General features: G+C 38.3%; 1 protein-coding gene across 2 annotated transcripts in view; it reads left to right on the top strand.

The window, feature by feature from the left end:
* Positions 1-26,898, top strand: part of sdk1b (sidekick cell adhesion molecule 1b) — a 172,318-nt gene that overhangs the window by 56,306 nt on the left and 89,114 nt on the right. For both annotated transcript variants that reach the window (XM_077719167.1, XM_077719166.1), the window contains exon 5: positions 12,899-13,032. In XM_077719167.1, the coding sequence (XP_077575293.1) occupies positions 12,899-13,032 (134 nt within the window). The remainder of the gene's footprint in view (positions 1-12,898; positions 13,033-26,898) is intronic.

Below are 26,898 nucleotides of genomic sequence, written 5' to 3'. Positions count from 1 at the left end.
TTTACTTACATTTTCTATTAAACCACAGATTTAGTAGGATCATACTACATTATGAGGCAATTCAAATAGAGGACAGCAATGACTACTTGGTGGTCTTATATTTTACAGAAATAACACAAACAGGTGAAACAATGAAGAGTGTATAATATTAATTATAATGACGACTTTTTTTCATTTTTGGGGGGCTTCCTGCTCCCTTCTACATGCGCACATGCATTTGGGGTACATTAAAGTCTGAAAATTGTCCATATGTGGAAATAGTACTCAATCTGTTTCTCCTGTAATTGAAGTTAGAACTTCTGATATTCCATAGATTTCGTAACATATCCTATCATGGAGTAATGATGTGTTGGATCCCTGTAAGTTTTACGCCAACATGTCTAAACTCATTTCCAAGGACTGCTAGTACTGCAAACACAATTCTGAGTGTACTCTGTCGCTGGTCAACAGTTAGCTTGGATAGGTTCCAGCAATGAGAGCAAGCATTGCAAAAGTGAATGGATTTTGTATCTCCAAGCAAATATTTGGTACCCTTTTAGGGCATGATTTAAGGAAGAGTAAATATTTGGTGTACAGATAAAGATGCACTTTCCCTAATTTGACAATAACTAAATCTTAAATTAAGATGACAACTTTTTGGCCTACATAGGAAAGAGTAATCTATTAAAGCGTGAAACTTGGCACTTTCCAATTAAGATTTTTTTTTGTCTTACTGCACTTCTGTGCTACATTAAGTGCCATTTATGTAATTTTCACTTATCTAGATGTTTTATTCATCAATATTGGAGATGCTATCATTTTTCACATTTTTCAAACCCACCCATTTGGATCCATCTTTCATAAACTCACCGGATTTATCTGACTCTCTCAATGTTTAGCCAAACAGAGAGCAACATTATTTTTTGTTGAAATGTATTCTGCATCTTCACCGCCAGACTTGTATCTGCAAACCTATAGGCCTTTCATTATATGTTATTCTTCTTTTAACCGACTCCTGTGTTATGCGTTTTAATATACTGAGTTTGAGGCCAAATCAGAGTGTCTCTAAGCATTTGAAGTACATTTAAAAAGCTAATTTTATACTAATCACAAACACTATTGTGTTGGGTTTTGAGCCAGCTGTTTTTCAATTTTATTAATGTGTCTTACATTAGTTTCCCCAGAACCGCCTCGTCTGGCATGTTTGGACAAAAGGCCATTGCAGTACATCTTCATTTGAGGGTCCTTTCCACTTGCCTCTTAATGTGGCATTTTAGCCAAATAAAATGATGAGAATTAAGAGTAAATGGAGACAGAGCACAGACCAATTTGGCTTTGCTTCTGGTGTACTTTCTGCTGTCGTGTGGAAGTGAAGGCTCCAATAAGACCTGTGAAAATCTTCAAATCTTCCAAAATATCTTTGATACAAGACATCTATGCAGTAAATTCTTTATAAGGCATTGATTCAATGTCATTGAATACTTTCTAAAGTTAAGTCATTAGTTGCATATTTGAGTTAGCTTGGGTAGTCTCTATTCTATTTTTAAGGTTGAAGCTCTTTCTGTTTCCACTTTAGTGTTACGCTGATCCAAATATTGGTGCAATTGTTTTAGATACTGTTTATGGATAGTGTAACAGATGTTAACATCTGTTTACATGTGACTAACTAAAATTAGCCTGTAAACTCAAAGCTTATAATGTTGGAAGAAGCTCTTGCTGACAGTGCTGACTCCTGCTTTCATGGTACTGTTATAGTACTGATCAGCATAATTCTGCCCTTGCTTGAGTCTGCATGGTTGGAAAACCATGCAAAAACTTTGATTAATCAATCTGTTCTACACAGTTGTTAATTCATCGGATAAAACAACCATCCCAAGCTAAATGATTTTTGGACGTCTTCCATCATTTTGATGATCTAATTCTTTACCTTTACCACTTGTGTCAGTCTTCTCTCCATTCTTTTACCATCCTCTTCTCTAATGTTGAATAACTCCCTACGCTCCTCTAATGTAGTGTCAAAGACCTGAATAAACACTTAATTGTAAACTTGCCCGTTTCCCCTTTTACTACCTCATCTTTCAAAGAGATGTATTTTTTTCCACAATTGCTCATTTATACCCTGTTCAATTTGACCTCCAAATATCTGTTGAAAAACCTCTTTATTTTGCAACATGACCTAAATATAGTTACCACCTTTAATTCTATCTATTACACATGCAATGACCTTTGGGATTGATTTATGCTTTTGGGGTTGGGGGAGTCATATGGCTGAAACCATAGATAAGAATAGTCTAAGATTTGGCGGTTGCAGTATATTTGTGCCCCCTAAATTTTTTTTTTGTATTTATCATTTTTACCTGCAGCTGTCTTTGGTAAATTCTGCAAATATGCTGTATGCCAACAGATGGCCATTTTCAAAGCTCACCTTTTGTGCATATCTGGTGTGTTCTTCACCAAGTCATCACAGTTTCCAAATTATTTATTTTTGGCAAATGTTTGATTCTTTGTAGTTCTGCAGCATACTACCAAGTTATAGCCCTTCCGTCTTTATAATTTCAGGGTCTTTAAAAGCCACCAATGACCTTATTGGATGACAAGGTGACATAATAGGCGGCCTAATAGTGTGAGTGGTGAGCGCATCGGCCTCAAAGCTCTATGGTCCTGGGTTCAAATCCAAGTCGGTCCACCTGTGTGTAGTTTGCATGTTCTCCCCGGGCTTGCGTGGGTTTTCTCTGGGAAATACGGTTTCCTCCCACATTCCTAAAAATATGCATGGTAGGCTGATTGGACACTCTAAATTGTCCCGAGGTATTGGTGTTAGTGTGCATGGTTGTCCGTCTCCTTGTGCCCTGTGATTATTCTTATTCAGGGTGTCCCCCGCCTCGGGCACCCGAGTCAGCTGGGATAGCCAGCTTTTTTAATATGTATAATGAAACAAAAGCTAATAAGACCTTAAAACAGTGAAAAGGTTTTTCCTCAGTACATCGCCAACAACCACATCACATCCACTCATTCAAACTGGTAGAGCTATACTCAAAACAGGTTACTGCCCTCTTCCACTGACTAACAATGATTCATCTCTTTATAGCATTTTTTCAACAGCATTACGCCAACACTCATCATTGAGCACTAAGTATATCTGCTTACCTGTTTTTTTCTTTTTGTCCAGTGACACATGGCCCCCATAGTGGCAGTGGACAGAGACAATTTGTTCAAAAACAGGGACGTGTTTATTAAGGGAAAGGCCTTTATCAAAGCTAATGTGGAGAGGAAATGCATGGGCAGATGCCATTTGAAAAGAAAATGGCTGAGAATAGTATATTCCTGGAAGGCTATAGATTGTGAGATCATTTTGAAAAAACTGTTTTACAATGATAGCATCTCTGAATTCAGATTATTACAGTATCTGTTTGATTCCCTTGATTGAAAATGGGACATATATTAATGAGAGGTGCTTATTTCATCTGGGTTTGCTGCATGTAAATAGCACATTCTGGACTTTTAAATCATTCACCAACACATTTTACTCCTGACTGAATGCCCACAAGTTTCCAATTTGCCTGGCCAAAATTGTGGATAGCTACACTTAATTAATACTTTCTGATTTATTCCATCCATACCTAATTTTTCATGCATTTTACAGTAAAATAATATCACTTGACTTGTTTCATTTTTAATATTACCACTGTTACTGCATAGTGGCTGTGGGAGGTGATATAGGGGAGGTGTGTTGGATTGTAATACGCGAGTGATGTGACAAAGCCAGGGAGGGAATAAGGGGTTGCTATGCTTGGATTAATTGCATTTTCTAGTAATATTATTCATTGTCTGCGGAGAGTGTAGCAGAATAGCACGATGGAGACAGCACTTTAGTGCCTGCTTTCACACAATGAATATTCATGCTTTACAATGCAGAAAACAATTTGTCGTTGCTCATTGCTTAGGCTCCTTCTTGGACCAGTCTTAGTTCATATTAAAACAAGGAGGTAAGCAACCACATGAATAATATATACAATTATTTTCGTCAGACCGCATCCTGATTCATGAGCAGGAGCCTTGACTTTGGCCAAGTGGTGGTGCACACTCCTGATAGGCAGTCAGTCAGGTTCCATTTAAACCAGTACTACTATAGCATTCACAGCCATAATTAATTACCATTTAATTTGGTTGGTCAGATAGCAGATAATACAGTATTCCCTCAATTTTCATGGTAAATTTGTTCCATAACCACCCAAATTAAGTGAATATATACTATAGCGTATATGTAACATTTCAATTTTTAAAAACGTCTCACACCTTTATTATTCCCTGTGCCGCTCTGGTAATCTCCCATAACTAATTAATGTACTGTACACTGTACATTACCATTCTCAATTTATTCTACTAGTACTGGCTGAAGCCTACTGGGTAAATATATAAATATAAAAAATGTTTTTTAATTCATTTTAAATGCAGAGAACAGTGATGGAAATAAAAAAAACATTTTCAACTTCATACATTAAGTTTAATCAAAAGTAAACAACTAATGCTAAACAGTATAAATTCAGATATCAAATAAGCACAGTTAATTTATCTCTCCATCTATTATGGTCTTATTCTGTAAGACAAAACATACTTTTAACAAAGTGGCTTACCCTGAAGCCACACCACAGACCACTGCAGGAGAAAATAACCACTCGTAATAAATTTATCTGCTGCAGTATTTTATAGATGCGTTGTGGCTGACACAATTTCAGTCTGAATTATTTTGTTAAAATCTGGTATCTGATTAATTCATCACACTCATGTACCTGCAAAGCTGCTGTGTTCCAAATGAGATAATATTTACTGTCACAATGCGGCTGTAAGATAAAACTTTTTTAAAAGAAGAAGTGGTGATTCTCTGAGGCTGCACTTAATGACGCTCCCTGAGGACTGGAGCTTACTCTGTGTTGTGCGCTTAAGGGACCTTCTGCTGGAAGGCGGGCGAAAGAGTGGGAACAAAGAATTCCTTAAATACCATGAGACAGATGCGACAAACGTTTCCAAATTCTGTGAAACCTGAAAGTTTGAACAGTGTCTCTGTTCCAGTACATGAGTTGAATATTAAATAATTTTCCCTAAGGAAAAAAAAAATACAAAAAATAGGAATAATCGTTTTTCAGTCAAACTGCATCGGAAACATTTACTTTTTTGCCCTACTATCTCTATAACACCCAACAGATATACCAATGAAAAGTCAAAATCTTGTGATCTACGCCACATTCCAATCTTCACATATTAGGTCGAACCAGCGAACCCTGGTTTAGAGCAAACAGCCAATTTGTGTCTGCACAGTGGTACAAACCAGTTCCAAAACCATACACCTTTTTCCACATAACCTACTTCTGTAACCACAGGTAATATAGAAAATGTTGTTTAATTAGAATCACAGCTCCGCCCCGAGCCCTTTTTGTTCAATGATAAAACAATCTTTCCACATGTCTAAGGTGATTTTGAAGTCCTGAAAGTGCTGCAATAATTGCAATGTGAAAAGATAGCACTAAACCAAAACAGGTTCATTGTATTTTGGTCTGGACCTAAGAAGGCAAATTGTAGACGTTCCTTGTGTGAATAAAACCTGAACTAATCGTAACAGTTTTATGAGCCTTTTATCTAGAAATTCATTCCATTGCATTTGCATGCTTTAACTCACTTAAAACCTTTCTGTCACTATAATGTTGTGAGTAACTGCCCATATCCTCACATGACTCTCATGCACAGTACTGCTACAGAAATGGAAGGAATAAGACACATTTGAGTAATACTATGTATTCCTTTATTTTCCGAACCACTTATCCTCACATGGGTCTGGGGGCTGCTGGAGCCTATCCCAGCTAACTGTGGGCATCAGGCAGGGGACCCCCAACCATTCACGCTCACTGTCATACTTAGGGTTCAACCAACCTACACTGCATGTTTTCGATGTGGAAGGAAACCAGCCAGTTATGGTTAAGTTCCACTATGAATGGATAACTATTTCATTGTTTTCTTTGCCTGTACCAAGGACATTAACCTTGTTCATTACCCTTCCTGTGGTAGTACATAACACACCTCCAAACAGAACACTATTTGACTGTAATAGGACTCCTGGCCCTGATATTAAAAATGCAGATGTGGAAAAACATGCTCATGCTCAGTGTTAACACATCGCTTTGACAATAGTATCCACCCATCCATGCTGGGACACACAACACATTAGTAGCCTGCTTTTATGAATTATGCTAATGCATTTCATCCCTCTCTTTGAAGACATTATGCATTTTGCTGCAATAGAGACTACTTCATTGTTCTCAAAACTTTGAAAGGTTTGCATACAAAGCATTCTCATAAAAATGAAAATGGTAAGTCAGTTGCACAAGCCATTATCTCTTAAACTGCCGGTGTCTGCATGTATTTAAGTGGAAGGCTGCTTTAATGATTTGGTGCTCCTCTACTTTTGCCTGCCAGGGAGCAGCTGCTCTTGTCTGTGCCGATCACTCAATGTCCGTGAGAGAAATGCAGGCTTTTTCGCGTGTCCGCTTCGTGTCACTGTCGGTAATTCATTCTTAGCATGCTTGTCGTCTTTCCCTCCTCTTGTTCTGCATCATCTTGTCTTTACTCATTTGATAGGACTAAAGCAAATATTAGCTAAATGACTGATCATCTTTTTAGAACACAAATATTCATTATGCAATCCAACATCTAAGCACAATAGTAGTAGTTAGCGTGCCAGCCTCACAGTGGGGCACCTGAGTTCAAATCCAGGTCGGTCCACCTGTGTGGAGTTGGCATGTTCTCCCTGGGCCTGAGTGGGTTTTTTTCGGGTACTTCGGTTTACTCTCACATTCTTAAGACAAGCATGGTAGGCTGATTGGACACTAAATTGCCTCTAGGTATGAGTGTGAGCATGAATGGTTGTTTTTCTGCTTGTGCCTTACGATTGGCTCGCCACCAATTTAGAGTGTCCCCCCGCCTCTTGCCCAAAGTCAGCTGGGATAGGCTCCAGCACCCCCCGTGACCCTTGTGAGGATAAAGCAGTTTAGGAAAAAAATGAGATGAGATGAAATGAGATAAGGTCAAGCTAAACATGTATACATTGTAAAATGCTGCATCAATTATTAAAGGCTTACCAGATATTAAAAACAAAACAAAACACAGACAAAAACACTTTCTCTATATACTTTTCAGTCTCTCTGCAGTAATTTTAATTATAAGAACCTTGGGGCTCAATAAATTTGATTTTTAATAAAATAATATTAGCTCGATAGTACATTCATTCAATAAATGTGAATTACACACATTACCTCTGAAAAACACTCGCAATAATGTCCCTTTTATTAAACAAATCAAACTCAAAAGGCTCTACAGAAAATATGGATGTTGGACAAATACAACCCCACCCACCATTCTCTTGCAAATTCAGGAACAAATCCCCACCTAGCCTACACCAAACACACACAAATAAACACACACAACATTCATCCAAAGATGTAATGTACTCTTGGCAGTTAATTAAATGAACTTGCTTGGCCACGACATGAGCTAATTCTTAAACCCACTGAAAGATATGGTCTCAAGTACCTCAGTGAGTGACGTGTTAATCACCTTTGCTCTCCTTCTAAACAACCTCCCATATGGATCTGCATGTACAGTTTGCACTTAATGCAAGGCCACCCATGCTTTGAGAAAGGCCGTTAAAGTGCCCGTCAGGTAAAACAGAGGCTGTCAAAGTGTCACCGTGTGAATTCTACCGGACTTCTATTGATTTACTATCCCTTCCTTCTATTTGAGTGCCCTGTCAGCTCTTTTTGCTGATTCAAATTCACTGGCAGGCTGACATGTTTGCTTCAGATAGTCCACATGCTCTTACCCATCTTTGTTGACATCTGACGCAAAGGCACTCTGATTACGTTTTGTAGAGAGGATGAGATTTATTAGTTCCTACGAATATGACAAAATGTTTCATGAGATGAAGCAGACTCTTATGCAGCAGGTGAGGGAATAATGATTAGGCCTCAGAGATGAATGCCTGACTCTTAATGAAATTTAGAAAATGACTTGGTAAGACTAAAAGACCCATTTTCTTAATTTTCTTAATCTAATTTGGTAATTTAGCCCCAAGGGCTCATCTGTTACGAGGATTCAATACCCAGCTCAACACACACACACACACACACACACACACACACACACACACACACACACACACACACACACACACACACACACACACACACACACACACACACAGCTATTTTCTTCAGTAGTGCAGTGACAGACTCACTTAGCAAAGTTGTTAAAGCTGGAAACACAGAGAGTTAGGGTTAATGACTTCTTGATTTGTTCTTACGTGTGAGCTAGGATTGGATAACAGTTAAACATGAGCCCACATATTTGAGTTTCCACAGTTTCCAAGAAATTCAATAAAGTAAAAATAATTTAAATCAGACAACAGAAGCGCTATGAATAACTTTAGAGTATGCTTACAATTTTGAGTTTGTTTTTTTGTTCCACCAGGAAAATAGCTAAAACATTTATTGATTCAGTTTAAAGAACATAGATCAGTCAGCATGTTTTGTAAGCCTCGTATTAATTGTGGTTTCTCATACTGTTCACAAGGATCACTTTTTAAAAGAAGTGTGTTTAAATGGAATAGTAAACAAGAGAAGACAGACAAGCTGCGGAAGAGCGTCAAAATATATCATTAGGTGAAATACAAATCAAAAGTATGAAGGACCTCTCTGATCTTAACTTTAAGATCTGCAAGAAACTATCAATTTTAAAAAGAAAACAATACTGCTTTTATAAATACTTATCGGAAGATGTCAAACCAAGCACTGAGCCTAATAGTTCCGTCGGGAGTCACAAGTTGCATTATGAAAAATCTTGTGCATTTTATTTCATCACTACTACCGTACATTAAAATAATCAAATTTAGAATTTGAATTTAAAAAAACATCTGGATTAAATCTGTCCTGTCACCATTGTTTTGCTGTTTTCTATGGATGACTATCAGAAGAAAAATATTTTCTTTCTTGTAGAGTGGAAAAAACTGCACTTGGCATTGAAGAGCACAGTGTGTGTACGTATATCAGGAAGTTGTACCTGTGTGCTTTCTTTATGTCAGCCTTATCTCACAGAGCCACGATGGCGAGGTCACCCTCTCTGTGGCGGCGTGGGGGTTTGAAGGAGCTCTAAAGGTGATTGAGGAAGAAAGGGGGTGATTTAAGCAGTGCATTAATTACAAGTCACAAAGCTGCAGAGTGTAGGGGTAGATGGCAATAAAATGTTTTCTGACTCAGTGAAGGGGCCTGTTAAAATATCCCACAAACACATCTGGGTTCATTACTGCTGTAACCTTTACCATATTTCTTTTTTTTACTTCTTCTCTCTCCTCTTTATTGCTCTCATTTGCAGTCACATATATTGCCTATATTTCTAAGGCCAGGAAAAAAATGGGATTTATGAAGCAGAACTAAGACATAAACAGAGGGCTTGGATATATTAACATAAGAACCTACAGTGACACCAGTGTCACAAATACTCTAACCTCCTAAGACCCAGACTATGAAGCTGGGTCTGATACGCCACATGATTGTCCTTTCAGGAGATAAAGGGGTAGGGCTCTTATGAGGCGTACATTTTCTTGAAATTTAGGATTTTTTTAAACAGACAAACAACTGATTCAAAGTAAACTAATCTGTTGAAAAATATGCCATGAATTGCCCAGCTTTCAAATGCTTACAATTGGTCGACATTAAGTCATTTGAATTTTGATGATATTTTATATTGTATATACATTCATACATCAAACCAACCAACTTTCCTTCTTTGTTATCCTTTTTTTTGGAAAGTTTTTCCCAAATCCCCAAATGTACCTTCTTCCTCTAGTCTGGTTACCGCCTATTTTTTCTGAAACAAACCTAATTGGGTTTGCCAAGCATGCAGGTTGTAACGTTAATCTTGTTGAACAATAGTAGTACTACTCACCCTACACAAAGCAATGATTCTGCTCCTATATTTGGTCAGCCTTGTCCACAATTTGGTGGGGTTACTCGTCAGCCAATAGCAGCTCATCAATACACGTTTTGCTGTCTCAACTAATGAACAAACATTGGTGATGGGAAGACACTAAATAACAATAAATCTCGGGCTTCTTAACCTGATTGTGTAGGTCCATATTTCCGTATTAGCGAGTTCAACGATCATGCATGCTTCCGTGTTATCACTGTTAATGCTCTATACCCAAGTAGAGAGCCTCTGTGCTTCTTAATAGTTGATGCACAATTTTAATGTGTTGGCAGCCTGCTTCTATTATTTCTTTTCATTTGGATAAGCTCCAGCAGGCTCATTATTGCTATGTGACATTGTTTTGTGTCACTCTTTGGTTTAGTATGAGAGTTGCGGAAATATAATTTTCTAAGTGCATTAATTTTGAACCAGCAGAAGACAGCATGCTCATGACTGACAGTGAGAGTAATTTATTGCTACTCTAGTAGGAGACTTTATTTTTCATTGCATTGTAGCAGCACCAATGTTTTTCTAAAAAAATAAATAATGTTAACATATGTAAGTTCCTTGCATCAAGATTTTTTGAATGATTTGGAAATTGACTGTTAAAGATTTTTATCACAAATGTGTTTTTTCTTTCATAGTTATATTTAACTCATCTTACATCAAATTTTGTGATGGTGTTAATTTGTGGAATAGTTTGCTGTATTATTAGGATGTGAATTGATGTCAAATGTTTTTGGGAGTATCTTGTAGTATCTTGGTCATATTCAGGTATTGATTGCTCATCATTAACTTTCTTGGGCCACAGAAAATGATGCGCCGGGCCAAATTTGGCCTGCAGACCGCCACTTTGACATCGGTGAATTAAGGTGTCCTTAATAATCTCTGCTGCTGAGGCTACTGTAGAAACATTGGGACATTTCATTTATTTTCTGCTGATTTCCTCCCGATAAGAGCAATCTATGCGTTTACTCGTTTATTTAATAAGAAATCAAGCCTCTGCCCTCTCAGTTTGAAACAAACGAGCAAAGCGAATCACTGCAAACATCAGCCTGTGTCATTGTCGGTAATTTCACGTGCAAATGGTACATTTAAATTGAAGAATGCAAATGAGAGTGGAAGAAAATACACTGAAAAAGAACATGTTCTTTTAAGCTCAATGAATTTGAAGACAATGTTCTATCTTAATTGGTCTCACTGCTTTCTTAGAAGTCCCACATAGAGTGCTTCTGTTTTTGAATATTAACTTCTTGTGCGTGAACTCTCTCAAACCCCCAGCCTTGCGCCTGATAGACAAGAAGAAAATATCACTGTCCATTTATTAATCAGCATCTGCTGAAAAACAAATGTTGAACTGAAATATGGTGCTGGCCACTGCAAATAATGAGTTAAGAAGCTGCACGTTACATTACAGACCCCTTACAGAGAATTTAGAAATGATTTGGCTCGAAAGAACATGCAAGGTTAAAACAATGCCTTGCTCAAGTAGAATACTAGCCAACGTGTTCAGCCTTTTACTCTTGTCTAACCCCTCCTGGGAAATCACGCAGAATAAAATTAGACCTGAGACATTCTGGATGCGGGTGTGTGTTGGTCTGAGTGTATGTCAAAAAGCTCTTGTTATACGATGGATGTGTTCCTCTCAGCTCATCACTGATATTCGGCTTTCACTTTTGGAGGATTTGAACATGGTTCACTTTCATCCACAAATTTACAAAAAACAATTCATTGGAAAAACAGACATTTGAAGTACATTAATTCTATGATTTTATGAGGACATTGTCCTTTGGAGCTACAGGCATTTTTTAATCCAGTATGTGTATTCGAGTTTTGGGGAAAGGGACGTTGTGCAACATTGTAGTCAGTCTAAAACTCACGTAATAGATTTTAGCTTCATAGTTTGTTCACTTATGGTACAGCCTTAACACATAGTCAGTACAACAAGTATTTGAACACCCTGCTGTATGGCAAGTGAAATTTTCATCTTACATGTGTCATCCTAACTGAGATGCACCTGTTTGAGATCGTTACATACACAAATATGTACACATTTTTTTGCTGGAAGTACATATCTAGTTCCAGAGTACATATCTACATACATACATGTGATGTAGCAGTTGTTCATCTTATTCTATTTTGTATGGATTGTAGGGATGGAATGTCAGGCTCTGTCTGTCACTTGTTCAGCAGAACTTAAATCAGTACAGAATTCGATAGATTCACTTCCCGTTATTAGTTCCAGACGATGCTTCGTGAGGCCACTTTAACCACCACTACTTTTTGGCATTGGAGCTATAATCACAGCGAGCAAACCAGCTATGCTACACCTTGACAAAGCACTGTGAGGAGATCGCGAATGGGTTTATTCAATCTATCCAGTCCCCTTCACAAAGTGCTGTGGATTGTAACACACTCTTTACACCCTCTTTTAAAATTCATCAATCCCTTGCTGACAAAATAACTGAATCGCCCATGTTAGTATAAGTAATGGCTGACTATTATCCTAATTACATTTTAATTTTTTGTTAATTATCCTCTAGTGCGTCTTTCACATATTATATGCTCGAGCTTCTAAGCAAACTTTGAATACGCTAATTTGTGTTTTTTTTCCCCTTTCATTTAACTTTAAACAAAATTGCCAAGCAATTTGTTGCTCACATACCACCGCAAACTGTGCCTACATAAAAAAAAATGTCTGTAGACATTATAATAAGTTTTACACATATCTCCATGTTCTATTTATGTGGCCTAAAATCTCAGGGTTTCTCTCACGAATCATAGAATTTATATATTTGATATTGTTTTATTTACAAAAAAAATGAAAGTCACAAAACCAGTTCTAGAACTAATTAATTTCATCAGTAGAGGTAACTCTCTATATAACTTTCTTATGTGCCTCTCACAGAATCATCACTTTGGAGAATCAGCTCGTTGTCCTAGCAACTACCATAATGGATGCCGGACGTTACCATGTGGAAGCTGTGAATGAGATGACAGGCGATAACGTGACCAGTCCTGCCATCTACTTGAGCATTTCAGGTAAGGAATAATTACAAACATGCTTCTTCAACACCTTGAACTGTTTGAAGGTTTTAGTCAGTTGTGTAATGTTATCCATCGCTACTCTGCGGCATCAGTCTATTGGGGGGTATATTTCTTAAATATCCGAAATGAAAAACTGAAACTTGTAAGCGCTGTGACCTCCTTGAAGAAGGCCCAAAAAAGATCGTCTGGCAGAATTAGATTAGAGTAATGTCATCAGGATGACAACGATGGGGATAAAGAACGTTGTCTTACTTTGAGAATTCGGCATATCGCTTGCAGTTTTCAACAAATAGTCCTGTAGATTGATGACAACATGATCATAGCCATTGCATTTCACAATCTTCTTCACGGTGGGATGTACTATATGTATAAAAAAGAAAACAGCAGTCCCAACTCCTCATCACCATGTTCTTTTAAACCGAAAAGCTCACCCAGAGGCTTCTGCTACGCCTTGGACGCCTCTCAAATCTGACAAAGAGGCATTACCTGACGTGGAATAATGCTCTGAATAACCTCTGCATAAAATCTTCATTTTCATCATCTTCACTTTACCTTCGTCAGACTGCACAGGTCTCTCATTTCATCCCGTAAGTGTGGCTCCACCATACTTATGAGGATGAAATTGGACTCGCAGGAACTTTTAGTGACATTCCCAGAATTATTCTAGCACTATGGTTTCCCCTAACATTCCTCTTTATCTCTGTGGGAGTGAGATGATAGACTACAATTTCTATCAACTCCTTCAGCTCAGGTGTTCACTGGAGAGCAAGAGAGGCAGCCCGTTTCTGCCTCTGTCCCCTGTGGCTGTATAGACTTTTAATTAGATTTTCTTTACAGGGTTGTATCCTTTGGCATCATTTGTCACATAGAAACATTCAAACCCACACACACACAAATACACACTCACCCCCACACCAGCACCTTGTTACAGCTGTCAGCATGAAGTGTTCCCCTGTGTGCTTTTTAAGAATTGGTAAGAGGGCGTAGTTAGACTTTACTGATAAGACTCAGATCGTAAAATGACTACTTTTGTGTGTATGTTTGTGGCAGTTTATCAGCTTCTGTTTTCCCACAGTAAACTTTCCTCTCAGATGTAACCTGTTTTTTTCTATAAAACAAGCATAATAGCTGTTGTTATTAAGAATGAAAGAAAGAGAAAAAACAGTTTGGAAGGTTTTTTTTCTTTTTCCATCATTTACGTCAAAACATAAGTGAAGTCATAAGAACACTACATATTCTTTCAAAGAAAAACACATTTTCTCTTAAGAGGCAATAGTTATATTTCACATTTTAATAACATATTTAGAATAAAATACTTTATTGAAGAGAACATCTGAAGCCCTCAATCTGTATGATGCAGTTATAATAGAACAGAAGAGAATAGAACCTTATTTTCTACATCAAAATTATGTTCCAGGTACAGCCAGGACGAGACCATAATAACATAACATACTTCGTATTGGGAATACAGGACAAGCTTTCTGCCGTTTCGAGATGTAGGTGGTTCGGAGAACAGTATAAAAGGAAATGATTAGGAGGGGGGGTTGTAGAAAAAAAGACATTTCATTCCCTTTCTAAGGAAAATGACTGGTTCAAGAAAGAAAAAAAACTACATCAAAAGCACAGTGCACCAGACACCACATGTAGGGACCCTGATGATGAAAACATAGTCCGACAGGGGATCCATCATGAGGACCTGGGCAGTCCTAGGGACTATGATGCACAACATATCTGTACATCCTCCTGCCAGTGTTGGGGGGTTGTGGAGATGGACTGAGAAGGAATTATATCCTAGGACATGATTATTAGGCAAGTGGGAATGTGTGAAAGTTCAGTCTGTGTGGTGGGGAGCAAAAGAGGAGTGGACAGGGTCTGAGCTGAGACGAACTCCCTTCTAAGAAATGGGTTCCTGAGGCCAAAGATAATATTTTGGATGCAATGTAATGCATTCTGGTTCCACATTGTCCAATTCAGTCAAATTATGGGCCTTTTCTGGCCTCTCTCATGCCAGGCTGCTCATCCTCATCTTGTAGTCATCCGTCCCATGTAGGAGGTCAAGCACCACAACTAGCTTGCAGTTGATCCCAGTAGCCTTGTCACTCGTCGCATCCTGCTTGCGGTTGATCCCAGTAGCCTGGTCACTCGCGGCATCCAGCTTGCGCAACAACTTCCCCATCTGGAGGCCAGCAGCCTTGGCAGAGACCGCAACCAATTTTGGCAACTGATGCATTTCAAAGTGAGTCGCCAATGCCCCTCAGGGATTGTAGTAGGCCAGGCTTCCACCTAACTCCAATCAGCGTGAAACCCACCACCACAAGTCCCATCAGATAAGCATCTTCTACATCCTTGCGTGTGAATGGTTGTGTCTCATTGTCAATTCAGAGTGCTTCAAAATATGAATGACAACATATATACTGGTAACACTTCCTTAACATATTGACAGGTGTGTGTTAGGAAGGAATAAATAGAAAATCAAATTAATTGCATGGACCGGATATTCATTCATTTTCGGAACTACTGATCCTCACAAGGATCACGGGGGCTGCTGGAGCCTATCCCAGCTGACTTCGGGACGACAATGGAAGAAACATATTGAACAGGTTTTTTTTTTTTTTTTTTTTTACCAAATATTCATGCAGTGGTCTGATTTATTGTCACATTTGACATTTGACAATGAATGAGATCCCATTGCCTTTTCCACCTTTTCTCCATTAATCAGACGGCATATGCAATGTGAATTTAAGTCTTCTTCCAAGCTTTCTGTTGGAAAAATAAAATAAAATAATTATCTTTTCACAAAGGTGCCCGAATAAATTAACACCTATTTCCTAGTCTCCTTTTTCTGACTTTGATTCTAACTTTGCGCTCTGCAAAGAACAGAGAGAACATAAAATTATTGGAGGCAGGCACAAAAAGGAAATAATGAAGTTAGTCTTTGGGCACAGAATGACAATATCTAATCAGGGCTGCAGCTGGAGACTTCACAGTTTTTTATCTTTTTTTTTTTCTATGCACAAGTAAACCATTAAATGTATGTGTTTGTGTGTATGTGGGTGAGAGAGAAATCGAGAGAAAGTGTGAGGGAGAGAGAGAGTGAGTGAGTGAGAGACAGTTTGTTGCAATCATAGTTTCTGATGATAGACAGTCCAAATCATTTACCTAATCTGCACAGCCTGTTAGATGGCTGGGTGTGACCGGCCACATGACCTGCACACTTGACAGATCCATTATCTCCATGCGGCCGCCCGCTTTTCCTACAAGTGCCTTGGAGACGGCTGAAGATAAAAAAAAATGTTAGCTGTCGCCTGCTCTCGAGATAGAACAGGCACAATTGATGGCGGCTCGGCAGCATAGTGAGAGGTCACACTATAATCACTGAGAATACAGCACAGCTCTAAAATAAACAGCTCCTGCAGCACTTTAATGCCAAAGACAATATAGTACATGGCCATAAATTTAACATCTACGGTATCCATTGTGCCACATGGTAGGATACTGGTACACTGGTGGAAGAATACATTTTTGTTTGACTGTTTTGTAAAGGAACGTCTTTTTTAATTGTTTTAGTCGTTTTTTTCTGGACATTGTATTATGCATTTAATTTCTAGCAAATTTTAGAAAGTTTATGCCGCTGCGAGAGAGGTAATTTATTCCCCCAACTTTGTCCAAGGCTACAGTTTGAGCTAAAGGAAAACAAACCAAAAGCCTTATCTTGTCAGCATTAGCGGGACATTTAAGTTTGCCATTTATCTTAAAAGGAAGACAAAGAGGGTCATAGAATCCAATACATGACAAAAATCCCTTGTAGAAAGTAGTAATTGGTATTTTTTCGATGTTGCTCAGCCATTATATACCAGTGTCCAGATGCATTTAATAAAAAATAAATAAAAATAGAAAAAATTAAGAAGTGAATCATCTGTCAACTATATTAATTCAACTGATCCTCTAAGACCACTTTTAAATTATTTCCTGTTGTTTTTCAATCATATTTGGACTGGTAAATGTGGAGTTTAATGACAAAAATGCACAAAAATGATGAAAGTTATCTATATTTTATACCTGGAATGTCAAAGGTGGGACTTGACACCTGGGTTTTTGGGGTGTGGTCTTTTACCTTTATTTAAACTTGGTTCCTGATACAAGTAAACAGCAAGCATTTATTGTTGAGGTGAGTTGATAACCAGCCATATTGATGCCAGTTGTAATTCCTCCATCTTTGTTTGGTGACCAAATAATGCACTAAATTAGAAAATAACATACAGCAAAATATTCTTTTTCTTTACAACTTAACCTGTTCAGGGTTTCATTATCTCAATTGAATTGGGCAAAAGGCAGGTTGTATATAACTTTAAAACAGACTTCCGCAAATGTATTTTCACACCTATAGTTGCTGGGTTATTATTTGTACAAAATTGGAGGGATAGAAGTTTCTGGTCGGCAAATATCCAGTGAGTTTGCTCAAGTTTGAAGGTGCTGGTGTCTCTAAGCTGTCTCTACTAGACACCTGAATTTTACCCCCAGAGCTCTCTGCACACAGAACAGAAGCGTGTTCAAACTGTATTTCATCTCGGCACAGAGGGTCATAACATAGAAAAAATGGTTTTCCGATGTCCTCTATGCCATCTGGAATCTTACTCAGGGACAACTTAGTAGCCACTTATTGCTCGTCAGGGATGATTAGATGCATTTTTTGTTGTACCTTTTAGTTTACTTTTAAGCTCCTTAAGCTATTTGCCATATTCATTTTTTTAGCCATGACCAGAGCAGGTTGTGTGAACCCAAAATCAGATGAGTATTGGATTCAGTTTACCACTGTTACCCTAATGGGGAAAACCCTATGGGTGTTTTTTCTCTTTTAGTTTGTTTATTACATGATAGAGACCAACTTTTTATTGCCCAAGGGCTTTCCCTTTCGTGTAAGCGGTAAGAGATGAGTCTCTCTAGTGCAATTAATTAAAGTCCACACAGGCTTCCTATAAGCCCTTTCTGTGCGCAAGCACACAACTCACCTCCGTCTGTCAATCAAACGAGCGGCAGCGTAGCCTTCATGTTGGTGTGCCTCTTTCCCTTCACTTCAGCATGCTGGAGGTCTTTGTAGTTTTCTTCTGCAGACCATTAGACAAAATTTCCCCAAAGACAGGCATGCACACAGGTACATGAAAGACAGAAACACAGAACAGGCACAAGCAAGAGGTGCCCTACATGTTTTGGATATCCTTAAAGACTAGATGAGCATTTAGGAGAGTAAAGATACAAAGAAAAAGGGAAAACGATAAGCATGGACACTCCTAGAAAAAGTGATCTGAATGTGATTCTTCAACTAAACTGATGAGGTGAAGGAAGTAGCCACATTGTAGATACAGGGATGTGGATCAAACAGTGGAGATAAAGGCGCAGAAGAAAGGGGAGCTCATAGCAGTGGCCAGCAGTACATGCTGATACACTGATTATAGCACTCAACGTTATCCTCAATAATTGATCAGTTGCCTCCATCTTTTCTAGAGCAAAGATGCTAATGTCATGCTTGTTAACGATTGCTGAACTGCAAGAAAATTGCTCAAAATACTCAGATTCAGATAGCACATGCATACTTTCCTAAAGATGTAACAATGTTCAAATGACACTTCATGATGTGTTAAAAAATGTTTAAAAAAAACCCATCTAATTTTAACATGGTACCCTGGATAGCATGTAAAATTCCACTGATTGTTTTGAATCATTTATTTTACTTTCTTCTTGGCAAACAGCTATTTACACTAACAACATTGTCAATTAACTTCACTGGTTAAATGGAGTAAGGATATAAACAAAATGAATAATTAGCCAACATAGGTGTTTACTTGTTTTAGTTTATATTTATACACAGTGTTTAGTTGCAATGTCATTTATTCATTCATCAAACGCACTCATAAGGGGTTTCCGGGGGGCCGATCCCAGCTGACTTTGGGTGAAAGGCAGGTCACACCTATCAATGGTAGCCAGTCAGTGCAATATCCTTTTACTGCCAAATTTATTAAGACTAGAATGTGATCAAGAGTTTATTTTACATAATTTGTGAACATTTCAGAGTATTTGATAATAATTACATGTGAATGTATGAACGTCTGTTCTTGTTGACAATATTTGTTGGTATGTTTGTGCACCAATGTGGGATTTATTTCCATCTCTAGTCCCCCCCACTCGACCAGATGTTTCCGTTCCACATCACTGAATCTTGCTCTCTATGTGCATGTGTGCGTTGGTACCCATCTGCCTGTGTGTGTGTGGTTTGCTCCAAGTCCCATCCCAGTTGTTCTGCAGTGCGTCTAATTGAAGGTATTTTACTGTCCTTGTGATTTTTGTGGGACGTGAACTGTAATGTCCCTGTCTTCCTCAACTTGTGTGCATGTGGTACATCATACGTGTTAGCGAGTAGGTAAGGTATTGCTGGAAGCTTGGTTGCAGTTGTCACACTCATCTTGTCCCAGTGTGTGGTCAAATCAGACCAAAATGTTATATTTTGGTCATTTTGTTTTGGAAGAAGAATGATGAGTACCCTACCATAAACTTCATCCCTACAGTGAACCATGGGGTGGTAGCATCCTCTTTGGGGGTGTTTTGCTGCACATGGGACAGTACAACTGCATTGTTTTAAGGGGAAAATGACCGGGGCCATCTCTCTTGAACTTACTGTATATGTATACAGTATTTTCCAAACTAAGTCACAAGTTTTCACTTTGACCACCAACAGCTTGCTATATTGTGTTTATAAGCTAAAGCAATGCAAATAAATGGTGTTATATTAGCAGGTGCTTATTTTGTCTGTTGTTCCCTATCTTACTATTACTGTAAGGTGTAATGTTTCTTCTTAGTTTCTGATGTTTATTTTTTTTTTAAATCCCTCCTCAGAGTAGGTTGGCAGCAGGGTTCTCTGCAATTGTTGTGATGGCTGGCTAGATTTGACTGGCTCTGACCGCGTGTAAAAACTGTGTGAACACAATAAAGGGCTTTGCGAGCATTTTGACTTCGCTGCAAGGGGCCTTGACAGTCCGTCAAAATACTTTTATATTGGCCGTTGCTAGACCGAAACTGGCTAGTGACAATGTATTTTAAGTTGTAAAAATAGGAAGAATTGCACAGTGGTTGTAGTATGAATACAAGTGTATTTTTTTATTGATTTTGTTGATCGTATGAAAGTACTGTCTACCTCTTGACTGTGGAACCTCCGTACGTATGCATGTATGTTTGTATGCATGTATGTTCCACAGTCAACATGGCAATATTCTCACTACTGATTCACGGCTCAGTGATTGCCTCTGAATTGTTGAGTGACCCACCCCAAGAAAAAAAACATGTTCCAAATTGGATGTTGAATTAAGTAGCTAACTTCTGACACAGTATGAGCATGATAGCACTGAGCAGTGACATTAAATTCTGCTCAAATGACTTTTAATGAGGTGCCCACGTAGCCTTTTGTTACTGTATGCAGCGCCAAGTTTATTTGTCTCCAACATGGTAAAAATATTTGCGTCCCCATTTTACACCCTTCTGATTTTGTGTTATTTTTAATAGGGATTTTTAATGTAGTATTGTATAAATCTATGGATTTTTGTTCATTTATAGGTTACATTTAAAAGACTACGATGCTTGTGATTGTTTTATATTCATTATCTAAATGTATACTAGATTTAGTAAGACTGTTTTTTTATTGTCAAAGCTTATTTTCATAAAGTAAATGTATGCTAGGTTTAGTAAGACTATTTTATCGTATATGCTGGGGTTAAAAATGATCTGTCCACTTTTCTGATCCAATAATGAAAAACACAATTAGAGGAAAAAATCGACTGTGCAGAGGGAACAGTAGAGATGGATTGTGAATGTTGAAGATGTACAATTACAAATCATAAGGGTGTGGTCAAGAGAAAGTTGAATAAGCATCCAACTCATTGATTGCGGCCTCAAACTATTTTGTTAATTAGTTTTTATTAATTAAAGGGGTTATGGTAAAATAATATAGACTTAAACTTTTTGTTCGAATTTTTTAAAGAATTTGTTTTAGGTGAGTTTAAAATCTAATACTATTCTATTGACTGCAGTTGCAGAAGGATCAAACCAACCTCCGTTCATGCGTACCGCCTCTGAGCACTCTCATTTTGCCGTCTTTGTCTCTCTCCATGATTCTATAATTAAAATCCAAACCTAGAGACAAAGAGACAGAGTGACGGATGGGAGTGTGTCATGCACTGTATGTCGGTTTGTCAAGCAATATGCTCACGGTATGACTACCGTGTCACTCCTTTTGTATGTTTTTCGTTCCTCCTTCCTGTTGTATAGTTTTCCTTCATAAGACCGATAACATGCACATGTATTGTTTTGACATCCGTGTAGGCGCACACCCGCTCACAAAGGCTAACACTCAACAATAATTTGATAGAAAACAAATGCAATTAGAGAGTGGGAGACCAGGTAACTGAACAAACAAGACTGTGACTAGTGTGTTTTTTATGAGCTGTGGGGTGTATAGGCCACAGAGAAAAACAAGCTGTGAAGCCTGGATAAACTTTATTTTTATTTCAGTTGCTTAAAAAGCAATGGACTGCACTCAACATATGGCTTTATTTGTATCCGTCAACGTCTCGTGGCATTATGCAAACCAACCAGATAGATCAATATCCTTTTTTGAATCACCTGAGAAAGCGGTAGAGCAGTGTTAGGAATAGCTGAAGGGGGTTGCTCGGTGTAATATAATGCAGCATTATTGTGAGGCATGCCAACTGAAAAAGAAGATTATCTGCCTTTGACGTTAGCTAATTCACGTGCACACATGCAAGCTACTGCGTGCTTAGATTTACTTGAAGGAGACTGAATGCACAAGTAAACATAAAGCCGCTCATGGATGCTGAATGCGGTGTCAAGCGTACAGATAAGTCGCTCTTTGTTTTTTATGTTGCGCCCAGGCATGCCGCTGTCCTCTCCTGGAACTGCGTTGTTATATGTGTGCAAGTCAACGGGAATAGCAGCTGGAAAATGCAAAATCTGTCATTACGTTGTTAATTTTTTGAAAAGTAGAAGTAGAGCATGTGTAAGCCAACATAAGAAAGTGGTGCAAAGTCATCCTTTTAGAACAGGGGTCATCAATCAGAGCTGAATGTGGATCAGTTTACAAAAATAATGATAATTATGGTTTTGACTAAAATAAAGATGGGGCAATGGAGCCTATTTGTTGAGTAGCAGCCAACTGGTTCTACTTCTCGGTTAGAGAGGATTATCTAACACATATGTTAGTGTTTTTTCTTTAGTTGCAACACTCAAAACACTTTTGTGAGTGGACCATTTGTGTTTGTTTTTCTTTGCCTTGGTAGGGAGAAGGATACTTCCTAGAATGTTGTAAAACAACTGGAGCTCACCTTGTTTTATTCTTTATTATGGGGACCATTTACATTATGACTGAAATGGAAAAAAAAAAGATAGATTTTCCCTCAAAAACAACGAAAAGCAGATAATTCAGTGCTAAATGAAAATGTTATATAGCTACTTCATGCTTCATGGTGGATGATAAAAGATAACGGGATTATACCAGTATTCATTCTTGAATGGAGGGATATGACTTCGTCACTCATATGGCAAGAATAAGAATAAGAATCCTCAACCAATGCGTTAAAAAAAGTGTTCATTTGTATTCTAAGAGGCGACTGGGTGACAGAACCATACTTCTTTTCATTTTGGGTTGCGTGAACACCTCTGATTTTAAACGGGAGAAAAGAAAAGTAGAATTGAATACACATCTCCGCTTTCTGCTCTTGGTGGACATCATTGTCAGGCGTATCCAAAATGAGCAGTTAGACAGGATTATATTGTTCCTACACTCTCTTGTATCACTGGGTTCTGCTTGTAAAGCCAGGACTTTAATAAATGCTTGCAGAGTATCCAGAATATAAATGAAATATTATTATGCATGCAAATTCTCCTCCTCACGTCTGTGCGTTGCTGCTTCCTCTGGTGTGCTCTGCGTAACAGGTTAGATGAGAGTTTCAGGCCGGTCTGCAGATGCTCATTTGTCGCAACAGAAAAGGCAAGCCGACGTGCCAGTGAATGATGAGGGTGCGTGTCAAAGCACATAGCAAGAAAAGAAAGCTAAAGGAAGGGTGGAACATGAGATAATGAGGTGCTGAGGAAGGGAAAAAGTACATGCACAGTTCACTTGAGAGAGAAAGGGAGAGTGAGAGATGGAGAGAGAGAAGAATGCATGAAGAGTAACTGAGCCTCAAGAAATTGTCGATTCATACCTTCATATGTATGGTTAGAGCGTGTCTCAAAACACCACAAGACTTGACTGTCTTTATTTCATCTAACAAAAAATATTCAGCAACTTTTAGCTATTTCGTTAGTGTGTTCTTCATTTTCTTCTTTGTAGTTGAAAGAACTGCTTTGTTTTCCGCAGTGTTCATAACTAGAGGCCATGATGGGGACGACAGCCGATGTTTGAAAACAAAATCTTGGTACATTCTTAGTACTAGTTGATATTGATAGCTGCATTTTTAGTGCCATATTAGGGCATCTCCCAATAACAGTATCCTTATCATTGCAGCAATATGCAGCATGTGACATTTATTCAATAAGAAAAATTCAGAAGTTATGATTTTTGTGATGTGTACAGACAGTATTTAAGTGGCCTATTTTTTTTATTAAGAAAATCAAAGCCATTCTTTAACATAATTAATCTATTATTTATGACTGGCAAAGTCTACAGTTTTAGTCATACATTGAGAAGACCTAGGCGGTTTGTTAATATACATATAGTTGTCTTTTTTTCCAAAATATGATTGGCTTGGTATGTATCTCATTATTTTCTTTATTGCTGCAATTTAGGATAATGATTGTGTTTTTTTTGCGAGAATTCCTTCTATCTTCTTCATAATCCCATTAAAGCCAAATGAATGTGTTTGGAATGATGACTCTCTATTGTATTTTAATTTTTTGTGGAGGGAGTGCAATTCGTTCCTTATTTTCTCTATCGTAATCCGTCACGTTCTCAATTTTCTCTTGTGCCATAGTCTTTAGCTCTCTCCTTGTTTCATCTCCCACGGCGGCTCACATGTAATTAGCTTGCCCTTTTTGCCAGACACTAAAGCTGCAACCATTAAGCCCACAATGGAATAAAATAAAAGCACCTAGTCAGAAAAAAATAAAAATAAAAATTCACTTCCATTTGGAAATAGAAAAAAACACACCTCCATTTGAACTAAAGAATTAGTACATAAGGTTCTCTTGACATCCAAGCAGTGTTGAGCATCATTATTGTCATTCGCCATGTGATGTGGCTCATTCGTGTCGCCTCCTGGTGTAAAGGTTCACTTGCCTGACTTCTGTGTGGACAGGCGTGGGCTCAATTCTTGCTGGTGGCGGTATGATTGTAAGTACTGATTGTCGTTTGTCTCTTTGTGTGCCCCATGGCTGACTGACGACCAGTCTAGGGTGTAGTCTGCCTTTCGCCTGAAGTCAACTGTGTTAGGCTCCAGCAACCCCACAACCCTTTTGGTTGAAGGAAGGAGTTGGCTTGTCCCTTAACCGTTCCAGTATGTTGTCACTCCTGACAATGTTGTCACTCGTATTGGTTTTATTGAAGTCCAAACTGAGATTAAGGGTATTTTTGCACCTGCCCCATTTGTAGCATTTGTTCTGAAACAGACCCAGAGGATCGGTTTATCTAGGCATAGTGAACATAACATTCCAATTACAATAGTAGCTGGAAATAGTTGGCTACTAAATAAACACAGCTCAAATTTTCCCCATAAATGGCAGTTCAAAGGGGTAGGAGACATCCAAGGAATTGGTAACTGTTTAAATGTCCTTAACACAGATTTCAGGCCCTGCACATGCTCAGTAGCGTTTGGGAGTTTGCTTGATTGAGTGCTCACAAACTCGTGTGAACATAATCAGAAAAAATCAGACAACTGAATCAATTCAGCTTCTTGATTTGCAACAAATCATACATACCAGATTGTGGAGGCGCATCTCTGTGTTTATTTGTTTGGTCGTTGTTTGATTTTAAAGATAATCTGTAAGCATCAAGTGTCAGCCTCGCCATTAGACATTCACAAAAACACTTTCTTGAATTTTTACTTGCAAATAGGATGACCCTTGAGGATAGCTCCCGAACTCCATTCTGACCTTATACTTTTCTTTTTTGTCGCTTTATTACATTCAGTGGCCCTGACTACACAGTCTTTTCAACTCTAAAGGGAGAGGTAGATTACACAATTTAGACGTCTGAGTGTGTTTATGTATGTGTGCATGTGAGTTGAAACTCTAGTACATGTGTACCAAAACACATTCATAAAAGTCAAAACAGATGAGGAGCGAAGCGTCAGGAAGCCTCTTGGAGCGTCCATGGTGGAGTACTTTTGTCAGCCTTGGATTGGGCGGCATGGCAACTATTTGTTTAGAATAAACAAGGCTTTCAGGAGCAAAACGTATACTTCATTGAAAGCAAGTATGATAATAATAATGTGTGCATAACCAAAGGTCAACAAAGCATTCTTTAATAGCATGGCCAAGCTTATATATACTTCGTTACAGGCAAATGTTTTATAAAATGCATTACAAACTTTGTGCTTTCAATGATAAAGTTGTGTAAGTATTTTGAAGTGGTCTTAAAATGAATGGATATTTTTATTACATTCATTTCCTTCTTATAGAATATTTACAGTTTGAACTTTCACAGCAAATCAGAGCTTCTAGACCAATTGTTCTGCACTCTTAAATGTTGTTTTCTCTACAGAGAGACACAACAACAACACAAAAGTCATTGGAAAAAAAAGATATAAAGCGATGAAAAAGAATGTCGGGGGTGCAGAAAATATGGGGTAACTTTGAACAAAATGACGTGGTGGTGAAAAAGATGCCAGTTCTTTGAGGATAAAAATGAGAAGACAAAAGGGAGATGGAGTGTGAAATGAATATTGAAAAGGATGCTGAAAACAGGAATAGATCAACAGGGCCTTTAATCCAAATATAGTCCATGTTTCTTACCTCTGTCACTTTCTGTAAAAACATACGCTATGCCTCATACGGCAGTAGTGTGTTAAATGTGGCCACATTGCGATCCACAGACATACGACCTTCCATTACCTGGCTGCCCAAGCCAGGCGGAACAGCTGCAATCAGACCACTCTGATCTGTTGACGCTCTAATGAATCTGTTATGGCGAGAAGCAAACAATCAATCTCTTAGCCACTTAATCAATTAGGCCATTAATCAGATGTGGACCCCAACTGTTCTTGCCGGAGGACTGGGGTTTCATGAGTGATCACATTACGTATAGAGACCCAAAAACACATTATACATGGAAGTCAGTGATTGTGCAATGCTTAGAAAGGGAGTTATCAACAGGCAGAACAAATTAAAACAACTTTGTTGGCAGCATAGCTGAGTGGGTGGTTAGTACATCTGCCACACAGTCAAGGGGTCACGGGTTTGAGTCTCCCTTTAGGCCTTCCTTTGTGAAGTTTGTATGTTCACCCCACGTGCGCGTGGGCTTTCTTAAGATTCTATGCCCACCACCTAAATTGAAAAAAAGACATACACCCAACCAATTAATGAGACCAATAACAAGGCTTTCATTTTTTAAAAAAAATGCTATTAAATGTATCACATATTACACATATTACATATCTCTTAACACATCTTGGTGATGCTACTAGGAAAGGATCACTGCCAGCCATGCCAATCAAAATGGATCTGACGCCCGTGCTGTTAATGCTAGCCAATTAGTTAATAATGTTTGCTCAGCAAACAAGATTAAACAATACAGTAGGCTGTATGTGGCCCACAACCCCATATCATCACCATACTCCCTATGAACATCTCTTGCATACACAC

The sequence above is a fragment of the Stigmatopora nigra genome, chromosome 6, assembly GCF_051989575.1.
Source record: "Stigmatopora nigra isolate UIUO_SnigA chromosome 6, RoL_Snig_1.1, whole genome shotgun sequence".
In the NCBI taxonomy this organism is placed as follows: domain Eukaryota; kingdom Metazoa; phylum Chordata; class Actinopteri; order Syngnathiformes; family Syngnathidae; genus Stigmatopora; species Stigmatopora nigra.
Note: the sequence above shows the minus strand (reverse complement) of the source record. Positions and strands in the feature narration are given on the sequence as shown.